The sequence below is a fragment of the Moschus berezovskii genome, chromosome 3 (genome assembly GCF_049115385.1).
Source record: "Moschus berezovskii isolate FMDL1 chromosome 3, NW_MosBer_1.0, whole genome shotgun sequence".
Lineage (NCBI taxonomy): Eukaryota > Metazoa > Chordata > Mammalia > Artiodactyla > Moschidae > Moschus > Moschus berezovskii.
The window spans coordinates 48,591,009-48,612,030 of NC_142462.1; the positions used below are offsets into that span (position 1 = coordinate 48,591,009).

The 21,022-nt window shown below is 37.1% G+C and overlaps 1 protein-coding gene across 1 annotated transcript in view; it reads right to left on the reverse strand.

Annotated features, from left to right (window-relative positions):
• Window positions 1–21,022, reverse strand: part of GNAI1 (G protein subunit alpha i1) — a 111,925-nt gene that overhangs the window by 18,697 nt on the left and 72,206 nt on the right. Inside the window, exons 4-5 of the mRNA XM_055420678.2 lie at window positions 8,098–8,255; window positions 4,487–4,615 (exon numbers count right to left, since the gene is read on the reverse strand). Coding sequence (XP_055276653.1) covers window positions 4,487–4,615; window positions 8,098–8,255 — 287 coding nt within the window. The remainder of the gene's footprint in view (window positions 1–4,486; window positions 4,616–8,097; window positions 8,256–21,022) is intronic.

A 21,022-nucleotide genomic window follows, 5' to 3' on the forward strand; every position in this document is an offset into this window, starting at 1 on the left:
TCGACTCGATGGACATTGGTTTGGGTGGACTCCGGGAGTTGGTGATGGACAGGGAGGCTTGGCATGCTGCAGTTCACTGGGTCGCAAAGAGTTGGACACAACGGAGTGACTGAACAGGTTGTTTCCTCTGAGAACCCTATATGACACATGTTTAGTACCCAATTTTGGGTAATGCAGTAAATACTCCTGTGGATGTGGCTTTGGAAGTGGGTAGTAAAGAAAGGCTAGAAGAATTTTGAATAATTTCACAGAAAAAGTTCAGAATACCTTGAAATACGGTTGGATAGAAATACAGATATTAATAGTGATTTTGATGAGAATTAGATTTTTCTTTTTAGCCTTCAGGAAGAGTGTAATCCTGCCAACAAACTAATTTTTAACTTCTAGCTTCAAGTACTATCAGAGAATAAATTTCTGTTGTTTTATGCCACAAATTTGTGGTAATTTTTACAGAAGCTTTAGGGAGCTAGGTATTATACACCATCTTGCTTTTCTCATCATAGCAGTTACCACCCCCTGAATACTAAATATGTATTTCCTTTCCTCTCGTTCCCCAACCCTACAATGATGTAAAGACAAAGACTTTGTTTTTGCCTCCACTGGACAAACAAATGTACTGCATGAGTATTTCTTGAATGAAATAATGAACTGTGTCTACAGAGTATTTTAAAACACTTTTAAGCAGTAATAGACTAGTTTTTACCAATGCTATTTTTCACAGAACTATACCTAAAAAACTGTAACATTTATATGGAAACACAAAAGATCCAAAATAGCCAAAATAATCTTGAGAAAAAAAAAATGAGGCTGGAAGAGTCAGACTCCCTGACTTCAGACTATACTACGAAGCTTCAGCAATCAAAATACCATGATAGCATGATACTGGGACAAGAACAGAAATACAGATCAAGGGACTAGGTCAGAAAGCCCAGCAATAAACTCACACACCTACAGTCAGTTAATCTAAGACAAGGGAGGCAAGAAAATACAAAGGAGAAAGTGGTACTGGGAAAACTGGACAGCTACATGTAAAAAGAGTGAAATTAGAGCATTCTCTAATATCATATACAAAATTAAACTCAAAATGGATCAATAATAGACTAATTTTACCATGTTAAAGATACAGACCTTCCAGTTATGCTCTGGGAATGTTAAATATAAGAGTTTTAAGTTGATAAGTAGTATGAATACAGAAACAATCTCTTCAATTTATGAATGAATGAGGGTCATTCATTATTGATCATAGGTGACCCTATGGACTACAGACTATCAGGCTTCTCTGTCCATGGGATTCTTCAGGCAACGATACTGAAGTGGGTAGACATTCCGTTCCCCAGAGGATCTTCCCAACCCAGGGATCAAACCTGGATCCCCTGCATGGCAGGTAGATTCTTTACCATCTGAGCCAGCAGCAAAGCCTAGCATAAACAAAGAGCCTTTAAGCCAGTGCTTCTCAAACGTTATGTGTGATGTTGATGCTGCTGATTTGCAGACTGGACGTTGAGAATCACTGGCCTAACTCAAGGAGCAAAAATGACTAAGAACTAATACAACAAAGGATCAGACTGTACACAGAACACTATTCATTGTTTTTCACACATATATTAAAATTATCTTCAAATTCTGAATTTCTATTTAACCCCAAACAAAAAAAGATTATAATATATTCTCCTTCATATGAAGAGCCTGCTGACTAGCATTAAACAGGGAGTGAAACTGAGCTTTCTTAGATTTCTTTCTTCAGGGGAGCAGGGGGAGGGAGGGAAGATGGAAGAGAATGTATGGAAGATCCTGAACTATGCTGACTTGCTGCTACCTGATATCACTGCAACCAAGACTGGGGCAATGCTAACTGACTATACCTGAATACTACCCCATAAAGGACTTTCCACCCAAAAACCAACTGCACATTTACATTACTATAGAAAAGAACAGAAACATATTACTATGATAAAGCATCCCTTCTATTAGAAAATTCTATTTTCAGCAAAAAATAACAAAATACCAATAAAACTGTTGATTCTTTAAAGCAAAATAATCCTCATAGACACTGTCCATAAATGCCTGGTCACAGAGGTGATGGTATATATTCCTTATAATGCTTTGTTGCCTCGTTTAATTTTTTTTTTAATTTGTTAATTCCCATATCACAAAACAAGTGAAACTAAAATTTTGTATCAGCCATTAAAAAACTGGATAAATGAATTTATACCACACAATACACAAAATAATAAAACACACTCAGGAGTTTTCAGGAGAATTGTTCTAAGCACATTTTTGTCTTCATTTTTCTGAGACTCTCTCAAATATATAAAAAGCATACTTGGAACCATATGTTAGTAATGATAGTAATTTAACAATTCAAATCCAAAATAAGACAAAGTTTATTTGAAGTTCCTGACAGACCTATGTTTAAGTCAGCAAGTGAAAACAGTAACTAAAAACATTCTGTAAAACTTTACGTCACCCAAGAAGACTAAACAGAGCATGGTGGGACTTCCTGGAAGGATCATGATAACAGACAACCTACCTGATGTTGAAATGACAACTTTGGGAAATCTAGGCTGGAAGTGATGAGTATAGTCTGGAAGTAAATATTTATAGTGCATCTACCCAAGAACGTTATTGAATTTGACACAGATTGCCTGAAGCACCAAATAACTGACGTAATATTTACCTTTGCCATTTCCCATCATTTACAGAGCTGTCACCTCTATGTTTCCTTTTATGGATAATAACCCATTTTATGTATAAACCTCTGACACTGGGAAAGATTGGAACAATCTATTAAGAATCTTAAACACGTTTGCCCTCACCTAACAAGGGCAGGTCCAGAATCCTTATTTGGTAACCTTAACCCCATGCACTTTTTCCTCAGATTTCATGGTTAGAACAAAGTGATAATCTGAACATAATTTAAGATTTCTACCAAATATGGTCATAAAGCAAGGTTAAAAAAATTTTTTTAAAAATCAGAATTTAAGGTGTACTAGGATTAAAAGGGGCTTCCCTGGTGGCTCAGAGGTTAAAGCGTCTGCCTCCAATGCGGGAGACCGGGGTTCGATCCCTGGGTCGGGAAGATCCCCTGGAGAAGGAAATGGTAACCCACTCCAGTATTCTTGCCTGGAGAATCCCATGGACGGAGAAGCCTGGTAGGCTACAGTCCACGGGGTTGCATAGAGTTGGACATGACTGAGCGACGGAACAGAACTGAAAGGAGGATTAAAAAAACATGCAATAAACCTTACAAGTCAAACACTGAACTTCCTTATACTTAAAATCATTTCATAATTTTTAAATAAATCCAGTAGTAGTAATAAAGTAAGACGATTTAAAATAATGCTATTTTAATATTCCTGAGTTTGGTTATGTAATATTCTACAAATAGTAAGCAAACTAAAAGAAGGAAAATGATTTCAGTAAATAAGAGATAATACCAGAAGGGAGAGGAAAAAAAAATTACAAGCAAATACAAAACAGTACCATATTATAGTACCAAAAGTTACGTGCTCAGATAAACTAATTATGATCTGTATCTCTGTTTAAGAAAGCAAGGCAGTGTTTGTTTCTGAGAGGGAAGCTGCCATGGAAAACTGAAATTAAATTTTAATTTCCTGGAAAACTCAATTACATGAATCACTGAATGTGGGATAATGTAGTGATGAATGCTAGTAACAGATGTATTATATTTAAATACTTATGGAGAGACTCAGAGGTATAGTTGCATATTTAGCTGTGCTCCCCACAATGTTTAATACTGAGCTTCTTTGAGGTGAGCTGACGAATATTTGTTTTTAATCTCTGACTAGAAACCTCTTTTTAAGATAGTTTCAGAAATTCTGATTTATTATTCATACTGTTTCAGAGCACTGGAATTAACTGGAGCAAAATTCAGCAGTTTTTCTCACATTTTGTTTTTCTTTTTTCAATAAGTAACAATTTTCAATGTTTAACTGAACTTCCCTGAACTTGGTTCATTATAAAATGAGAGAACAAGACAAAATGAACTTCAGGATCCCTTTCATTCCATAGGCTACCATTCAATGATTCTCTGTTCAGACCTCAAAAAGTTATAGTACACTGTAAGTTAAATGAACATTTTCCATCATAAAATAGTAGAAATGTAAGTGTGAGTAAAAATCTTTGTGAAAAATTTTAAAAAGGTAGCTTTTAAAAATATTTCCATAAATCAGCATATATTCTATCAGTAAAACCTAAAAATAGATGGCAACACTTTTCCAAAATATACAGTATTAGAGCAGTAGTTTCTATTTAAAAATAAAAACCAAAATCTATTTTTATTTAAGCCACTGTGAAGAATACAGGCAAAAGAAACCTGCATGGTTACTTTTTCTTAAATAAAAATATCCCCCTTTGGACCCGAAAAACATTTTTTGTAATTTCCAACTCTAAAAAATTTTCCGTAAACATTGTATTTTATACTATATATCTGAATTCATATATCATATGCTTTGAAGCTACTCACTTAAAATGAAGATCTTTGAAAGTAAAATGAGTCTCAACAATTCCTGTGGTTTTCACTCGAGTTCTGAGAACATCTTGTTGAGTTGGAATATAGTTTGGTTGTGCAATTCTGTCCAAATCATTCAAATAGCTGAAAAATAAACAATATGCTAAGAGTTAACATTATCAATAAAGATCATCTAAATCAAACAGTAAAACAATCTGATGCATGCAGTACTACAGATTACTGCGAGTTTTTACATTTCTGTGTAATGATGTAATCTGACCAATTTAAATCTGTATCTTCCACAACTCTCTCTGAAATGAAAATGTTTATCCTTCTCCAGCCACAAAACTCCATAAGCACCCGAACTCACCGCAAGCCTGAATGTGTCTCTAAAAACTCTTTATTACATTTTTTTTGATGTTGCACTGTGTTTATTTTCTAGACATTTCTTTTCTGTTGAGGAGTTATTGCAAAAAGCCTTCCTTTTTGAGAAAGTAGTAAGGAAACCCTTGGTCAAAGGCTGAATTCAGTATTGTTCCTTTTCAACTAGCCTTAAGTTATATGCGATAAACACTACAGACCCTCCTGAACTCTACATTTTACTGGCTCTATGAATCAACATTCATATTTTATTTCTTATTTCAGCCACTCATTCAGTTCTCTCTGCCAATAATGCAAAATATGTTGTGCTACAAAAATATAGTGGTATCATACTATGCAATTCTTTTGTGTCCAATTATGTAGTAGAATCAATAATGTTACATACAGTACAGGTATAGAGAGATTAAGGCGAACCTGAGTGGTTAAGGAGAGGGCTTATTGGAGAGTGAGGTGAGGAGTGTAACAGAAATCTGAAAGGTGCATGGATAAAAGGGAATGTCATTCACATCAGAAAAAGCATAGTAAGGAGGCAGGAATAGTCATACCTTATGTCTTAGAACATAAGTCCACTAGTAGGCTATGCATGGAATTAATCCTAAGGTCACCTGAATGTCGGGAACATGACTGCAGTGTTTTCTAATACTAGAGTGGAACAGTTCAAGGTAATTTAGCAAATACATTGGGGTTCATTACAAAAGCACCAACTTTTGCAACTTTAATTGTCACTCTCAAAGTGAGATGTTGCTCTCTCAAAGTGTTCTTTAGCCATTTAGAATGGGGTCTTATCCACAAAAGAAGCTCAATAAATATATGATTTGTGGAGATGGAATTGGAAAGCCATCCACTGAATTAGTAATCAAAATGTTACAGACAATAAGTATAGTGATTCATGGGGTCACAAAGAGTTGGACACAACTGAGAAACTGAACTGAACTGAACTGAATGTGATGTTGATACTAGAATACACAGAGATGATAGTTTATCTGTATTTTAAAATAATGTATTACTGCATTGTTGATGATAGTATCCTACTATTTTATCTGTTTCTAGTTCCACATACATTAAATCTCGCTTTACTGTAATAAAATCTGACTTAAAACAGGCCATGACAAGAGTTTACTAACTGTCCCTTTGAAATAATGAGCTGTTCTTATTTAAAATATGTTCTGATTACTCATATAAACATTTATTTGCTTAAAACTGCTATAGTTCTATTAGCCTCTAAAAATAATGCACATTTATATTTCAACAAGACTAAAAAGAAAAACGGGGACTGTGAAAAACTCCAGTTGTTTTAAAAAATCACAAATTTTTCATAGATTGATGATGGTCTTACTGGGCAACTTGGCAGCACCCTCTACCTCCAGTCAAGAATTCAGAAATCAAGACGCCTTATAACTACCAAGGAGAATAATGAGTTTCATGACTTCTTTCATTCTTGAAAAATGGCTCCATTTTTGCCATCTTAAGATCAGAACTATTTAGTAATGAAATAACAGAGGGCAAAAGTGACTCACTCCAAGCACTGCGCACAGGACAAGGGTGCTGGGCAGATATACTTGGTGGGAAGCGGGACGTCCATCCGGGAAGATGGGAGAAACAACTTTAATCTACTGTCCCTGAGAGGCACCCCTTAATTATTCAAATAGCTCCTCCTGCTGGGCTCAGCTCAGAGCAAGTTACTCACCATAAGTCATTTCCGCTTTGATCTTTCTGCAGGTTCTGGTGGTGCCAAAGTACTGTGGACCAAGAGTTGTGTTTTACACTAAGAACATTTTTTTCTAATTATTTCCGCTAGCTTCTGGAAAGCTTGGTTTATTAATATAAGGGCATATTGTGTGATGACCATGTATCAGGTAAGGGAGCTAGAACACTGGGCAAAAACAGACCTTACTGAGTTTAGTGGCAAAGATTTAAAAAACAAGGAATCAAATAGTCCTCAATGTTAAGTATAAATAATATTACCTCAAAATACATGTAAATCTGTGAGTGCTAGGGAAAAAAAAAACAAAAAACCTCAGATCATGAGTATACAACACGGAGGCAAAGGCCTACCCAGTGAGTCAAAGAATATTTCCTTGTAAAAAGTAAGGATACCAGATGGAGAGACGAGCTACATGTCAATAAGATGTTATACACATGTAATAATACATATGGCTTATACACTTGTAAAACACTAAAAATACATGTTAAAAAATATAGCATTATAAAAATTATGACAGGTTATACAATATCTTGTACTACTTCGTCACTCACACTAAATCATTAACGTAAGGCCGAGGACACTGACGCGCAACCCGTGACAATACGATAATTAGGTTCTCAGCAGCCACACCCGTTTGTTTTTCACTGTGGCAAAGTCTATGTGTTTACCTAGACCTTCCAATACGTGGCATCTTCTATTTAATCCTCACTTGTATCCCTGAGAGCCAAGAGCTCTATCAGGAAAACTAACTTTGGAAAATAAAATAAGCGTAAGGCACTTGTTTCTACTCAGAGTATCATCTATGACATTGCTAAGTATGTGTGCCAAATAATGGAAATAAATTCTTGATTTTTTTTTTCCCTATGCAGGTCACCGAACAGAAAACTCCCTGACTAGGTTTTATCAAAACTTACTTTATAGACTTTCTGAGGCCACCACCTAGAAAATTGGGGCAAATTTTTCTTCTAAAAACTGCAGTTCGATATCTATTAATATAAACAATGTCTAATGCAACATAGCACATATACTTGACAATTGTCAAGTTTACAGCTTCTTTATTTTCATCAATAAGAATATCTTGATGGTATCACTGTACACCCCTTCAAACAGGGTGCCTGTGACTCAAGGTGCCTGTCACTGGACAAGTCACTTCTCAGGCACGTTAGTAAATGAAGAGCACTCACATTAGTTACCTGCCCCTTTGGCTGGTCCCAGGCAAATTAGAGGTCCACCCAAATTCAGAGTAAACTTAGGGAAATCCCAAATACTTTCTTGGAAGTATACTGGAAATAGTTCCATGCTGCATGATTAGAGTTACATAAGCATGAGTCCCCTGAGACAATTTTTGAACACAAAAGAAATATGAGCCTTGCTACCTGCAAACACACACACACAAAGACAGAAAAAGTGTTCAAATATTGTCATCCTGAATACCCTGAGTTGTACAAGAATGTGTCAGCCAATTCTGCATTAAAACTGACCTGGAGGTATATTTGACTTGCAAGTAACTATTCATGATCATGAAGTTATGATTACTTACTATGCTGCAGAATCATTAAGCTGGTACTCTCGGGATCTGTTGAAGCAGGCTTGTACACCACTGTCTTTCCACAGTCTCTTTATAACTCCAGCAAGTTCTGCAGTCATAAAACCTTCCTCTGCAGCGCCAGCAAGCACAAAGAGTTGGCGGGCGTCATCCTGAATATTCAAAGCCCATTTTTATTTAAAAAGTAAAAAGACACTACAGATAAAATACATTGTCGATTACAAAAGGTACAATCGTGAATTTCCTTTATGCTGTCTATTCATGTCATAACTTGGATTTCCCTAAAATACCACTTTAAAAATTGGCTTAATCAAAAAAGCACAATCTTAAGTCATGCGTCCATGTTTTGTGATAATAACAGCTATCAAGGCACCAGAAAGCTGAAACAATGACAAGACAGCTCATGAGGGAATATATTAACCAACTACCCACTGACAGTCAGTGTGCCTGGAAGATGATCACTTGTGACCAAACAGAAGATTGTATTTTTGCCCCCCATTACCAAAATGTTTTCTAACCTAAAAAACACATTGACACCATTAGAAGTTATCTTTAGAATTGAATTGTCAGCTCTGTGATATACTTTTTAGAGGCATAATAAACTCAGATAAGGAAGAAGTCAATGTGGAATAAATCAAGAACAGTTCCACAGAATAGTCTGAAGTTTCAGAATACTTTAAAGTATGTATATATTAACATCAGTGGGTCCAGAGTGGGGATAGGTGTTTGCTAATCCAAGCATAGGAAACAAACACAGCTCTGAAGTACAAATAACTCATGATGCGTATAGAAGACAGCATGCAAAAGTTTTTAAACGAGGAATACTGCACATAAAATTAAATTCTGCTTAAGTGTTGAGCCTACAATGCATGTGTGCTAAGTTGCTTCAGTCGTGTCCAACTCTGCGACCCCATGGACCGTAGCCCATGAGGCTCCTCTGTCCATGGGATTCTCCAGGCAAGAATACTGGAGTGGGTGGCCATGCCCTCCTCCAGGGGATCTTCCCAACCCAGGGATCAAACGCCCATCTCTAATCTGTTCTACATTGACAGGCGGGTTCTCTACCACTAGAGCCAACTGGGAAGCCCAGAGTTTACAATAGTTACAGTTATTCTGATCTACAGGTAATAAAACCCACTAAGTCAGTATTGTCCAAGGGATTTAAGCCACTGATGGAATTCTAAATTTTCTAACAGCACATTTTAAAAAGTGTAAAAAAAGTAAAATTCACTTTCACAATATTTTCTATCACCTGCATATAAAATATATTTCAACATTTAACCAATATAAACTTAGATATTTACTCTTTGAAACTTGGTATTTCTTTTATACAGACAGCACATCCCAATTCTGATCAGGTACATTTCACATACTCAATAGCCACATACAGGTGGTAGCAACAGTGCTCTACCACACAACTCTAGTCTTCAGGTAATAACAAGGTTAATACAAAATAAGGGAGATGTGAGGATACCATCGTCACAAAGATTCTTTCTTGGGCTGGGATTTGCAGCTTATGTCAGCTGGGTAGGCCATTCCTAACTTTTCTCTAGGGGCATCTTTCCAGCCTGGTGTAGTAGCTCTTTACGAAGTGATGGCACACCTCAGGATATGGTGTACAGAAGGGAAGCATTTGGTGACAGGCTAGCAGCGGGTACCAGCTGACAACATAAATTCATTCTACTGCCAATTTGTGAAACATTTTCTTTTCAGATGGAACCCATCATGAGAAATAATTAAGTCACTCAGCATGGGAACATATTATTCAAGCATATGTTTCCCTTTTTAGTAAATCACAAGAGAAATGCATGCAAGCAAGTAACACGTGTACAAGATCCTTAATAAACTCCAACAAAACATGATTTCAAGTTGTTCTTAGCACCATTTACCTTATTCCAGTAAACAGTTACTCAGTTTTCCAAATAATGACTTACATATAAGAAATTTCTAAATTTGGTCATTTTTATTTTTAACTAAGTGACATCAAACATACTTTTCTCTATCCATTTAAGAAAAGTGATTTTCACTTAAGTGAGCTTTCATTATGCTGTATTTATTCAATTTCCATAAAATTTTTTGATAGAAAAGACTAATGTCCACTGATATGGGTCATAAGATCACATTCTCTTCAAACTTACCAGGCAAGAAGCCTGAAGAAAAGACTTGGGAAACTGTGGAAACTCTCTATATAAACAGTATTCTCTCTGTAGCATTCAAAAATGTCTCTTCACAAAAATGTTAAGAAGTCTCTCTTCCTTAAAAAGTAAATTGGAATACTCCCATGTCATTAGCAGGATATTCAGATGTCTACAGATGAGATTTAAGGAATAAATGTAAGCTGGAAGGTACTTTTAAAATTATTCTACCTAACTTTAGGTTTTATATAAAAAGAATCCGATGCACAGAAAGATCGTGCAATTTATTTGGAGTTCCACAGTTAATTAGTCACCTCACCCCATTACACACATTAGTCAACAATTACTAAGTAGCCACTGCCTAATAAGTAAGATAAGACAAATCTGAAAATTGCAGAATGATGACAATAGTCCTATCTTATCATGAACTGAAGTCTTTTCAAGATTCATGTAAAATGTTATTTAAGAACATTTAGGGCTTTCCTGTAGCTCAGATGGTAAAGAATCTGCCTGCAATGCAAGAGACCAGGTTCAAACCCCAAGTAGGGAAGATCCCCTGGAGAAAGGCATGGCAACCCACTCCAGTATTCTTGCCTGGAGAATTCCATGGACAGAGGAGCCTGGTGGGCTACAGTCCAAGGTGTTGCAAAGAGTTGGACACAACTAAGGTAGTGACACTACTAAGAACATTTAAGAAAGAAAAACTCAAGTGTACCAAAACAGTGTGACACAGTGTAGAAAACTCATATTACTCAAGGGCTATAGGCAAGCAAAACAGCTTATAAGAACTCTTATTTGTGACGTCAAGAAGAAATTTACTTATCAGGCAATTACTTGCAAGTATCAAGAAAAAAATCTGAATGTGGCCAAGTTAGTATGTTTTTAAATGACTGAGAACTAAATGAAAATAAGATGGTTTGAAGAACGGAAGTTCTAGTTCATACAAACTGGGCGTTTGGGGAACTCAGAAAAGAGATAAGAAACGCTATCTGTTATCATGTCAAGAGACACATAATAATAGCCTCTTTTCCCACAATGACAATGAGGGAGCACATGTTACTCAGTGACAATACATTTTATTTGAAGCTTTCGCCTACTTCATGAGGATTATGAGAAAGTACTTTGAGGCTGATGACGGCTGTCTTCTGATTTCTGATATATCAAGGTTCATTAAGGGAAGGAGGAGTAGACTTTGTGTTTAGACACAGAGCAAAAAAGAATTCTTAGGGCAAAAGAGAGCAGATTTCAATTCAATAAAAACACTTTTTAACAACCAAAGCCACCTAAAAAACAAAAAATGGAGGGAGAGAGACTAAAATTTTAAGCAAAGGCTACATGATTATTTATTGTGATCTAGCAGACAGAATTTATGAATCAGATGAGGAGTTTAAACAGAAATCATCAGAAAGCCCTATAACAATAGAGGCTAAATAATATGCTCAAGGAGTGTTAAAAATTTGTGACACCTTCAAATTTTTGCCTGCAGGGAAAATATCAATATATTGATGTCATGATGGATAACCACATAGAAATCCTTTGTTTCAATGGTTTTGAATAATTATTTTCATTAATAATATTAGTTGACAATACTGAATACCACACACAATGAGAAATGCTCCTATATTTAATCTACCACATTTCTATAGCATACAATCACTCCTATAAATTTAAGATGACTATACAGCTTTTATCAAAGTTAGTGTACTCAATAGGAAATACCGAGAACGTTAATGAAGTCACCTCTCCACAGCTCCTGGTGCTAGTCCCAGACATTAAGGAACTGCTTTGATTAAATAATAAACATAAAACTTTTTTTTTCTCTAAAAACAGAACTATAACTAAAGTAAAAATGACTGAGACAAGGAAATGGGGGGGGTGCTAAAAATAAAATAATCTAATTTTAAATTGCAGATGGCAAAACTTGACTAAGTTGCAGTAAGTGTGAGCTTCATTATGTCAAAAAAAGAAATTACAGTATATTACACAAATATAACATGTATTTATTAATCGTATAAATACATGTATTTTAAAATATCAAATCAATAAAATAAATATTTAAGTGTTCTTTCTATGGACAATAGAACCTATTGTCAAAAGACATAGATAAATATGTAATGAGTGATACATGAATTGAGTAAAGTAGAAAAATACTGTGCTGGAGGGACATAATATATTTCAAATTAAGGTCAGCATCACTTTCCACATATATAAATCATTATTTCTCAGAATCAAAATCAATATAACTTCTTCATCTTAGTTCTCAGATATAAAGAGAAGACTACTACTATAGATACCAGACTACTACTATAAATAATTCAAATACTGATCTGGGAAAATAACAAATAGAAATAACTAGAAACATTTTGAAAAAGAATACTAGGGACGGAGGGCTGAAATTATCAGATATTAAAAGTCTACACTATGCAGACCATCTGGTATTAAGATCAATGGGGGTGGGGAGTCCCAAATTTGAACTTATATGATAAAGGTGGCAAGATAAATCAGGAAAGAATGCAATTACTTAAAAAATACTTGTGAATATTTAGATAGCCATCTGAAGAGGAAAAAAATAGTGTAGATCCTTATTCCATGAATACAGCAAAGTTTCAGAGGGATTTGAGGATCTAGCAAAGAAACAATGCTGAAATTCACTCCCTAAAAAACTCTTAAAATATCATAAATATTCAGTAAATCTTTGGTTGAGAGAAGACTATCTAAATTTAAACATAATGGAATAAATAAAAGGGGAATTTTTTTTTAATGAAAACCTAAGATGAAAGGCAGTAAGCCAAATGTGAGAGAACGTATGCATTAGTGGACAAAAGAGTTACTATATATGTACATTTGTTGCTGTTTACTGGCTAAGTTGTGTCCATTCTTTGTGATCCCATGGACTGTAGCCCTCCAGGCCCCTCTGCTCATGGGATTTCCCAGGCAAGAATACTGGAGTAGGTTGCCATTTCCTTCTCCATGGAACCTTCCAGACCCAGGGTCTGAACCCACATCTGCTTGGCAGGGCGGTGTCTTTACCAATAAGCCAGCTGGGAAGCCCATATATATACAAACAAGCAAAGATATTAATCAAAATACCAAGACTCTAATCAATAAATGAATACAGGATAAAATAGGTGACAAACATAGAGAAAAAGAGTCAATGAAGATATGGAAAAATGCATAGTTGTATTAAAAAACTGAAAATGCAAATTAAATTGAAATAAGACTTAAATTAGCCAATATTTTTAAAATTCAGGACTGCAAGATTTTGGCTACTGAGACTGCTAAGAAACAGCGCTGCTGTTAGGAAAGTACATTGATACAGCCTTTCTCAAACGCAATCTGGCAAATTTGGCAGACAGATATAATGTAACTAACTAATGAGAGTCCCTTGGAATGCAAGGAGATCCAACCACTCCATTCTAAAGGAGATCAATCCTGGGTGTTCATTGGAAGGACTGATGCTAAAGCTGAAACTCCAATACTTTGGCCACCTCATGTGATGAGCTGACTCACTGGAAAAGACTCTGATGCTGGGAGGGACTGGAGGCGGGAGGAGACGGGCATGACAGAGAATGAGATGGCTGGATGGCATCGCCGACTCGATGGACATGAGTTTGAGTGAACTCCGGGAGTTGGTGATGGACAGGGAGGCCTGGATGCTGTGATTCATGGAGTCGCAAAGAGTCGGACACAACTGAGCGACTGAACTGAACTGAATGAAATAAATTTAAAAATCAGAGGAAGAGAAAAGTGGCCATAGTGCAGGAGCCCACTACAGTATTCTTGCCTGGAGAATCCCAGGGACAGAGAAGCCTGGTGGACTGCCGTCTATGGGGTCGCACAGAGTTGGACACAACTGAAGCGACTGAGCAGCAGCAGCAGTGCAGGAGCATACTGAGGTCTGGGGGAGAAAGGGAGCTTAAGTCAATTCAAGGCAAGGTTTTCTGTCCCTTACAGCCCAGCTTCTTCTAAGGAAGTACTTCTCAAGCTTTCTTGGATGAAAGATCAGCCCTGTGTTTTATCTTCTTTTGTTTCTAATCTTTTAATACGAATACTATTTGAAATTAATTAAATGATAAATACATTTTTATTAACTATAAGAAAGTGAAAGTGAAGTCACTCAGTCGTGTTCGACTCTTTGCAACCCCATGGACTGTAGCCTAAAAGGCTCCTCCATCCATGGGATTTTCCAGGCAGGAATACTGGAGTGGGTCACCATTTCCTTCTCCAGGAGATCTTCCTGACCCAGGGATTGAACCGAGGTCTCCGTCATTGTAAGCAGACGCTTTACCATCTGAGCCACCAAGGAAGTCATTAACTATAAGAGTTAACATATAAATTATTATGTCGATTGCTGCAAATCTGTCTAATTACTTCCCCTACCTCTGTGCTCACCTGTGTACATGCTTGTGTGCAGTACCTAAGACATGTTTACAGGCCCCTATTCAAGGCTTCCCTAACTGCACATTATTAAAAACAAAATAATTTATCAGTATTGTCATCCACAGATTGACTACACTCATTATGACAATTCTGAAAGTATATTAGGCACAAAATTTGATTGCTCTATGCCAGCCTTGAAAATAATTTTGTTCCCTCTCATTTTAAATAACTAATGTGTAATCTGCTTTGCAAATTCACTAGCTGCCAAATATGAAGCAAACCACAGCAAATTAGTCACCATCTCTTAAAATTTAAAATACATTTTGTCATCAGTTCTCACTCACCCAGTTAGCCTACATATTAAAATATAATTCCAGTTAAGATACTGATAGGCTTTTTCATTTCTTTCGTTTTAATAGGGATGGGGGGAATTACAATGATTCCTGAGTTCATCTGGAAGAGAAATGGATAGTAGCCTTGATATTTTGGTTAAAAAATAGGGGAATGGATGCACTCACCCTAGCAGATACCAATGTCCCATGAATCAAGAGAAACTAAATGTTACTCTGACAAAAATTATAATAGTAGTGTTGTCATTATAAATGACAGTAGCAGTAATAAACATTTCTTGAAATCTCTTATGACCAAGGCATGTGGTAAAGTCTTGTCATTATTCCTCACAACCCTAAAAGGTAGATGTTATTATTATTTCCATCTTATGATGAAACTAAGTGACTGAGCTGGGGAAAAAAGAATACATCGGTGAGAAAAAAAAAAAACTGGAGTCTAAAAACACTCAATATAATGCTAAGGGTAGCATTTTCAAGTCACTCAGAAACGGAGTGCTTAATACATGGTTTGTAAGGTTAGAGATGGTGTGATCACTCACCTAGAACCAGACATCCTGGAATGTGAAGTCAAGCGGGCCTTAGGAAGCATCACTACGAACAAGGCTAGTGGAGGTGATGGAATTCCAGTTGAGCTATTTCAAATCCTGAAAGATGATGCTGTGAAAGTGCTGCAGTCAATATGCCAGCAAATTTGGAAAACTCACCAGTGGTCACAGGACTGGAAAAGGTCAGTTTTCATTCCAATCCCAAAGAAATGCAATGCCAAAGAATGCTCAAACTACCGCACTATTGCACTCATCTCACACGCTACCATAGTAATGCTCAAAATTCTCCAAGCCAGGCTTTAGCAATAGATGAACCATGAACTTCCAGATGTTCAAGCTGGTTTTAGAAAAGGCAGAGGAACCAAAGATCAAATTGCCAACACCCGCTGGATCATGGAAAAAGCAAGAGAGTTCCAGAAAAACATCTATTTCTGCTTTATTGACTATGCCAAAGCCTTTGACTATGGATCAAAGTTTATTGGATCACAATAAACTGGAAAATTCTGAAAGAGATAGGAATACCAGACCACCTGACCTGCCTCTTGAGAAACCTGTATGCAGGTCAGGAAGCAACAGTGAGAACGGGACAGGGAACAACAGACTGGTTCCAAATAGGATGTCAAGGCTGTATATTGTCACCCTGCTTATTTAACTTCTATGCAGAGTACATCATGAGAAACACTGGGCTGGAAGAAGCACAAGCTGGAATCAAGATTGCCGGGAGAAATATCAATCACCTCAGATATGCAGATAACACCACCCTTATGACAGAAAGTGAAGAGGAACTCAAAAGCCTCTTGATGAAAGTGAAAGAGGAGAGTGAAAAGGTTGGCTTGAAGCTCAACATTCAGAAAACAAAGATCATGGCATCTGGTCCCATCACTTCATGGGAAATAGATGGGGAAACAGTGGAAACAGTGTCAGACTTTACTTTTTTGGGCTCCAAAATCACTGCGGATGCTGATTGCAGCCATGAAATTAAAAGACGCTTACTCTTTGGAAGGAAAGTTACGACCAGCCTAGATAGTATATTGAAAAGCAGAAACATTACTTTGCCAACAAAGGTCCGTCTAGTCAAGGCTATGGTTTTTCCCGTGGTCATGTATGGATGTGAGAGTTGGACTGTGAAGAAAGCTGATCACCGAAGAATTGATGCTTTTGAACTGTGGTATTGGAGAAGACTCTTGAGAGTCCCTTGGACTGCAAGGAGATCCAACCAGTCCATCCTAAAGGAGATCAGTCCTGGGTGTTGGAAGGACTGATGCTAAAGCTGAAGCTCCAATACTTTGGCCACCTCATGCGAAGAGTTGACTCACTGGAAAAGACCCTGAATCTGGGAGGGATAGGGGGCAGGAGGAGTAGAGGACGACAGAGAATGAGATGGCTGGATGGCATCACCGACTCAATGGACATGAGTTTGAGTGTACTCCGGAAGTTGGTGATGGACAGGGAGGCCTGGCGTGCTGTGATTCATGGGGTCGCAAAGAGTTGGACGTGACTGAGCGACTGAACTGAAGGCAAGAGATGATCAAATTATAAAACATACTTAGATTCCACCTAGCAAGAGACACAAATAACATTTCCAGGTGAGTGGACATTTATTCTAGAAAAAGAAGATATGTTTTAAAAAATAATTTTAAGGTGAAGAACATCTAAAGGCACAAAACACAGAAGTCAGAATTGACTGATGAAAACGAGGACTGCTAACGTAAGAAAAATACTGTTTTAAAACAATAAAAGAAATATCCTGAATAAAAATATCTGCAAAGCATAAAGAAGTAACATCCCTAATATTCTAAGAGACTCGATGTGAGAAAGGACAAGGTATTAAACAGAACTGAGTAAAGTCTACTGCTGCTGCTGCTGCTGAGGGGTCTAAATACTATGTTCGATACTAAGAAGAGATGTAAAAAGAAAGATTCTCAACCTCAGTAGAAATCAAGAAAATAAAAGCTAGTTAAAGAAAAAAAGAGTAATTTTTCACTAAGATATTAACCAATTAGGGACAATCCCTGGTGGTCAGTCCAGTGGCTAAGATTCCTTGCTGTAAAGCAGGAGGCTTGCGTTTGATCCCACACACTACAACTAAAATCCCAGTAAAGCCAAATAAACTTACCAAAAAAGGTATGAAATAATTCTAATGTTGACATATCTAAGTCAATGAGACTGAGTTTACATTGATGCACCGTTGCTAGAAGAGATTATTCACTTTGCGTTTTTTCTGAGAACAGAAAAAACTATAGTACCTTCAAACTAAATATCTGGTTATCCTTCAACTTAAAGCTAACACTTCCAAGAATTGATACCTTAGAAAAAGAAATATATTCAGCCTGTCACTATACAGCTTCTTCTTTCTAGAATGCTTTTTCCCCTTGTTTTGGTCTAGAAAACTCTTAACACATGCTCCAATTATCAAGCTCAAAGTCCAAGCCATCTTTAATTCATCTTTGTGTTCCTGGGCACAATTTCCAGAGCCTCACAGTATTTTAAAATTTGCATAGAGGCAAGGCTACAAAGGCATGGAGTAGACCAATCAAAACCAATGAGACAGACTGAAGACATTCCTGTGAAAGAGTAAAGATGGCTAACATTAGCAGAGGTAACAGTCAGAAGGAAGGAAGAAAATAAGTTCCTAGGATACAGCTGGAAAGTCTAGAAAAAGCGGGTGAAACTAGCACCGATGAAACAAAACTGACCACAGCAGGCCCCCACGTAGATTCCAAAGCATCAGAAAGCCAGTTAAAAAAAAAAACAAAACACCCTGTGGAGGAGAGCAGTTATTCCCAGTCAGTCCTGAAAAAGAGTCTCTGAAAGTTGCTCAGTCATATCCAACTCTTTGCCATCCCATGGATTATATATATAGTCCACTGAATTCTCCAGGCCAGAATACTGGAGTGGGTAGCCCTTCCTGGATCTTCCCAACCCAGGGATTTAACCCAGGTCTCCCGCACTACAGGCCAATTTTTAATCAGCTGGGTCACCAGAGAAGCCCAGTCAGTCCTGAAATTAAGCCCAAATATGCCCCCAAAGGAGAGAAAATGAAAATATTTCCTGAGAAAAATATGAAAATAAAAAGACCCATAAAAATGCAGCTTGCATTGACCCTTCATTACCTCACACAATGGAGGCTACAAAACCTTTCTCTTTAATAATCACATGTAAGATCTGAATGCATAATACTGTACATGTGAATTGGAATTAATGTAAAGTACAATTTATTCAATTCTTTATCTTAGGGTAGCTCTCTTATGTATGACTAAGAGCTCAAAAACATTTCCTGAATGAATAACGATAAATGAATAAGTTACAGCCTGAATGGATAGGAGATAAGGCAAAAATTGTCTGGATATGATCAAATGCCGTTTCAGAAAAGATAAGTTAGAAGAACGCTATGAAATATTATTAAAAATGATCTTGAAGTCTTTAAAAATTTTAATTCGTTATACTAAAGCTTAAACTTTATTTAAAAAGAAAAGCTTAGTAAATTAATATGCCCCACAACTTATAAAGAAATTTTAGTGACTTATACAAAATAAACAAATTTTTACAGATTTCCCCAATATGTGTTTTCTAATGCTGCTTTCATTCATTTTTTTTACCTATTAAATACAAATCGAGCCTGTATATAAAATTAAACACCTGGCAGACCTAAGAAGACAAAAAGTTATGGTCTCTATACAAAAAAGTCTTTATAGTATTATTAGGGAGATAACCTTGGACGAGGGGTATCTCCTCACGGACGCTCCTCCTGACCTTGAACATGGAGTAGCTTCTCTCAGCCCTCCTGAAGAAAGGCAATGCCAAAGAATGCGCAAATTACCGCAAAATCGCACTCATCTCCCACGCTAGTAAAGTCATGCTCAAAAGTCTCCAATCCAGGCTTCAGCAATACATGAACCATGAACTTCCAGATGTTCAAGCTGGTTTTAGAAAAAGCAGAGGTAAAACCTCGAATAGCCAAAGCAATCTTGAGGAAGAAGAATGGAACTGGGGGAATTAACCTGCCGGACTTCAGGCTCTACTACAAAGCCACAGTCATCAAGACAGTATGGTACTGGCATACAGACAGAAATATAGATCAATGGAACAAAACAGAAAGCCCAGAGATAAATCCACGCTTATATGGACACCTTATCTTTGACAAAGGAGGCAAGAATATAAAATGGAGAAAAGACAGTCTCTTTAACAAGTGGTGCTGGGAAAACTGGTCAGCCACTTGTAAAAGAATGAAACTAGAACACTTCCTAACACCATATACCAAAATAAACTCAAAATGGATTAGAGAGCTAAATGTAAGACCAGATTCTATAAAACTCCTAGAGGAGAACATAGGCAAAACACTCTCCGACATAAATCACAGCAGGATTCTCCAAGACCCACCTCCCAGAATATTGGAAATAAAAGCAAAAATAAACAAATGGGACCTATTAAAATCAAAAGCTTCTGCACAGCAAAGGAAACTATGAGCAAGGTGAAAAGACAGCCTTCAGAATGGGAGAAAATAATAGCAAATGAATCAACTGATAAAGGATTAATCTCCAAAATATACAAGCAGTTCCTGCAGCTCAATTCCAGAAAAATAAATGACCCAATCAAAACATGGGCCAAAGAACTAAACAAACATTTCTCCAAAGAAGACATAAAGATGGCTAACAAACACATGAAAAAATGCTCAACATCCCTCATCATCAGAGAAATGCAAATCAAAACCACAATGAGATATCATTTCACACCAGTCAGAATGGCTGCTATCCAAAGTCTACATGCAATAAATGCTGGAGAGGGTGTGGAGAGAAGGGAACCCTCTTACACTGTTGGTGGGAATGCAAACTAGTACAGCCACTGTGGAGAACAGTGTGGAGATTCCTCAAAAAACTGGAAATAGAACTGCCATATGATCCAGCTATCGCACTCCTGGGCATACACACCGAGGAAACCAGAATTGAAAGAGACACACGTACTCCAATGTTTATCGCAGCACTGTTTATAATAGCCAGGACATGGAAGCAACCTAGATGTCCATCTGCAGACGAATGGATAAGAAAGCTTTGGTACATATACACAATGGAGTATTACTCAGCCATTAAAAAGAATGCATTTGAATCAGTTCTAATGAGGTGGATGTAACTAGAGCCTATTATACAGAGTGAAGTAAGCCAGAAAGAAAAACACCAATACAGTACACTAATGCATATATATGGAATTTAGAAAGATGCAAATGATAACCCTGTATACAAGACAACAAAAGAGACACAGATGTATAGAACAGATTTTGGGACTCTGTGGGAGAGGGTGAGGGTGGGATGGTTTGGGAGAATGGCACTGAAACACGTATATTATCATATGTGAAACGAATCGCCAATTCAGGGTCGATGCATATCACAGGATGCTTGGGGCTGGTGTGCGGGGATGACCCAGAGGGAGGATAAAGGGAGGAGAGAGGTGGGAGGGGGTTCAGGAGGGGGAACTCATGTACACCCAGGGCGGATTCATGTCAATGTACGGCAAA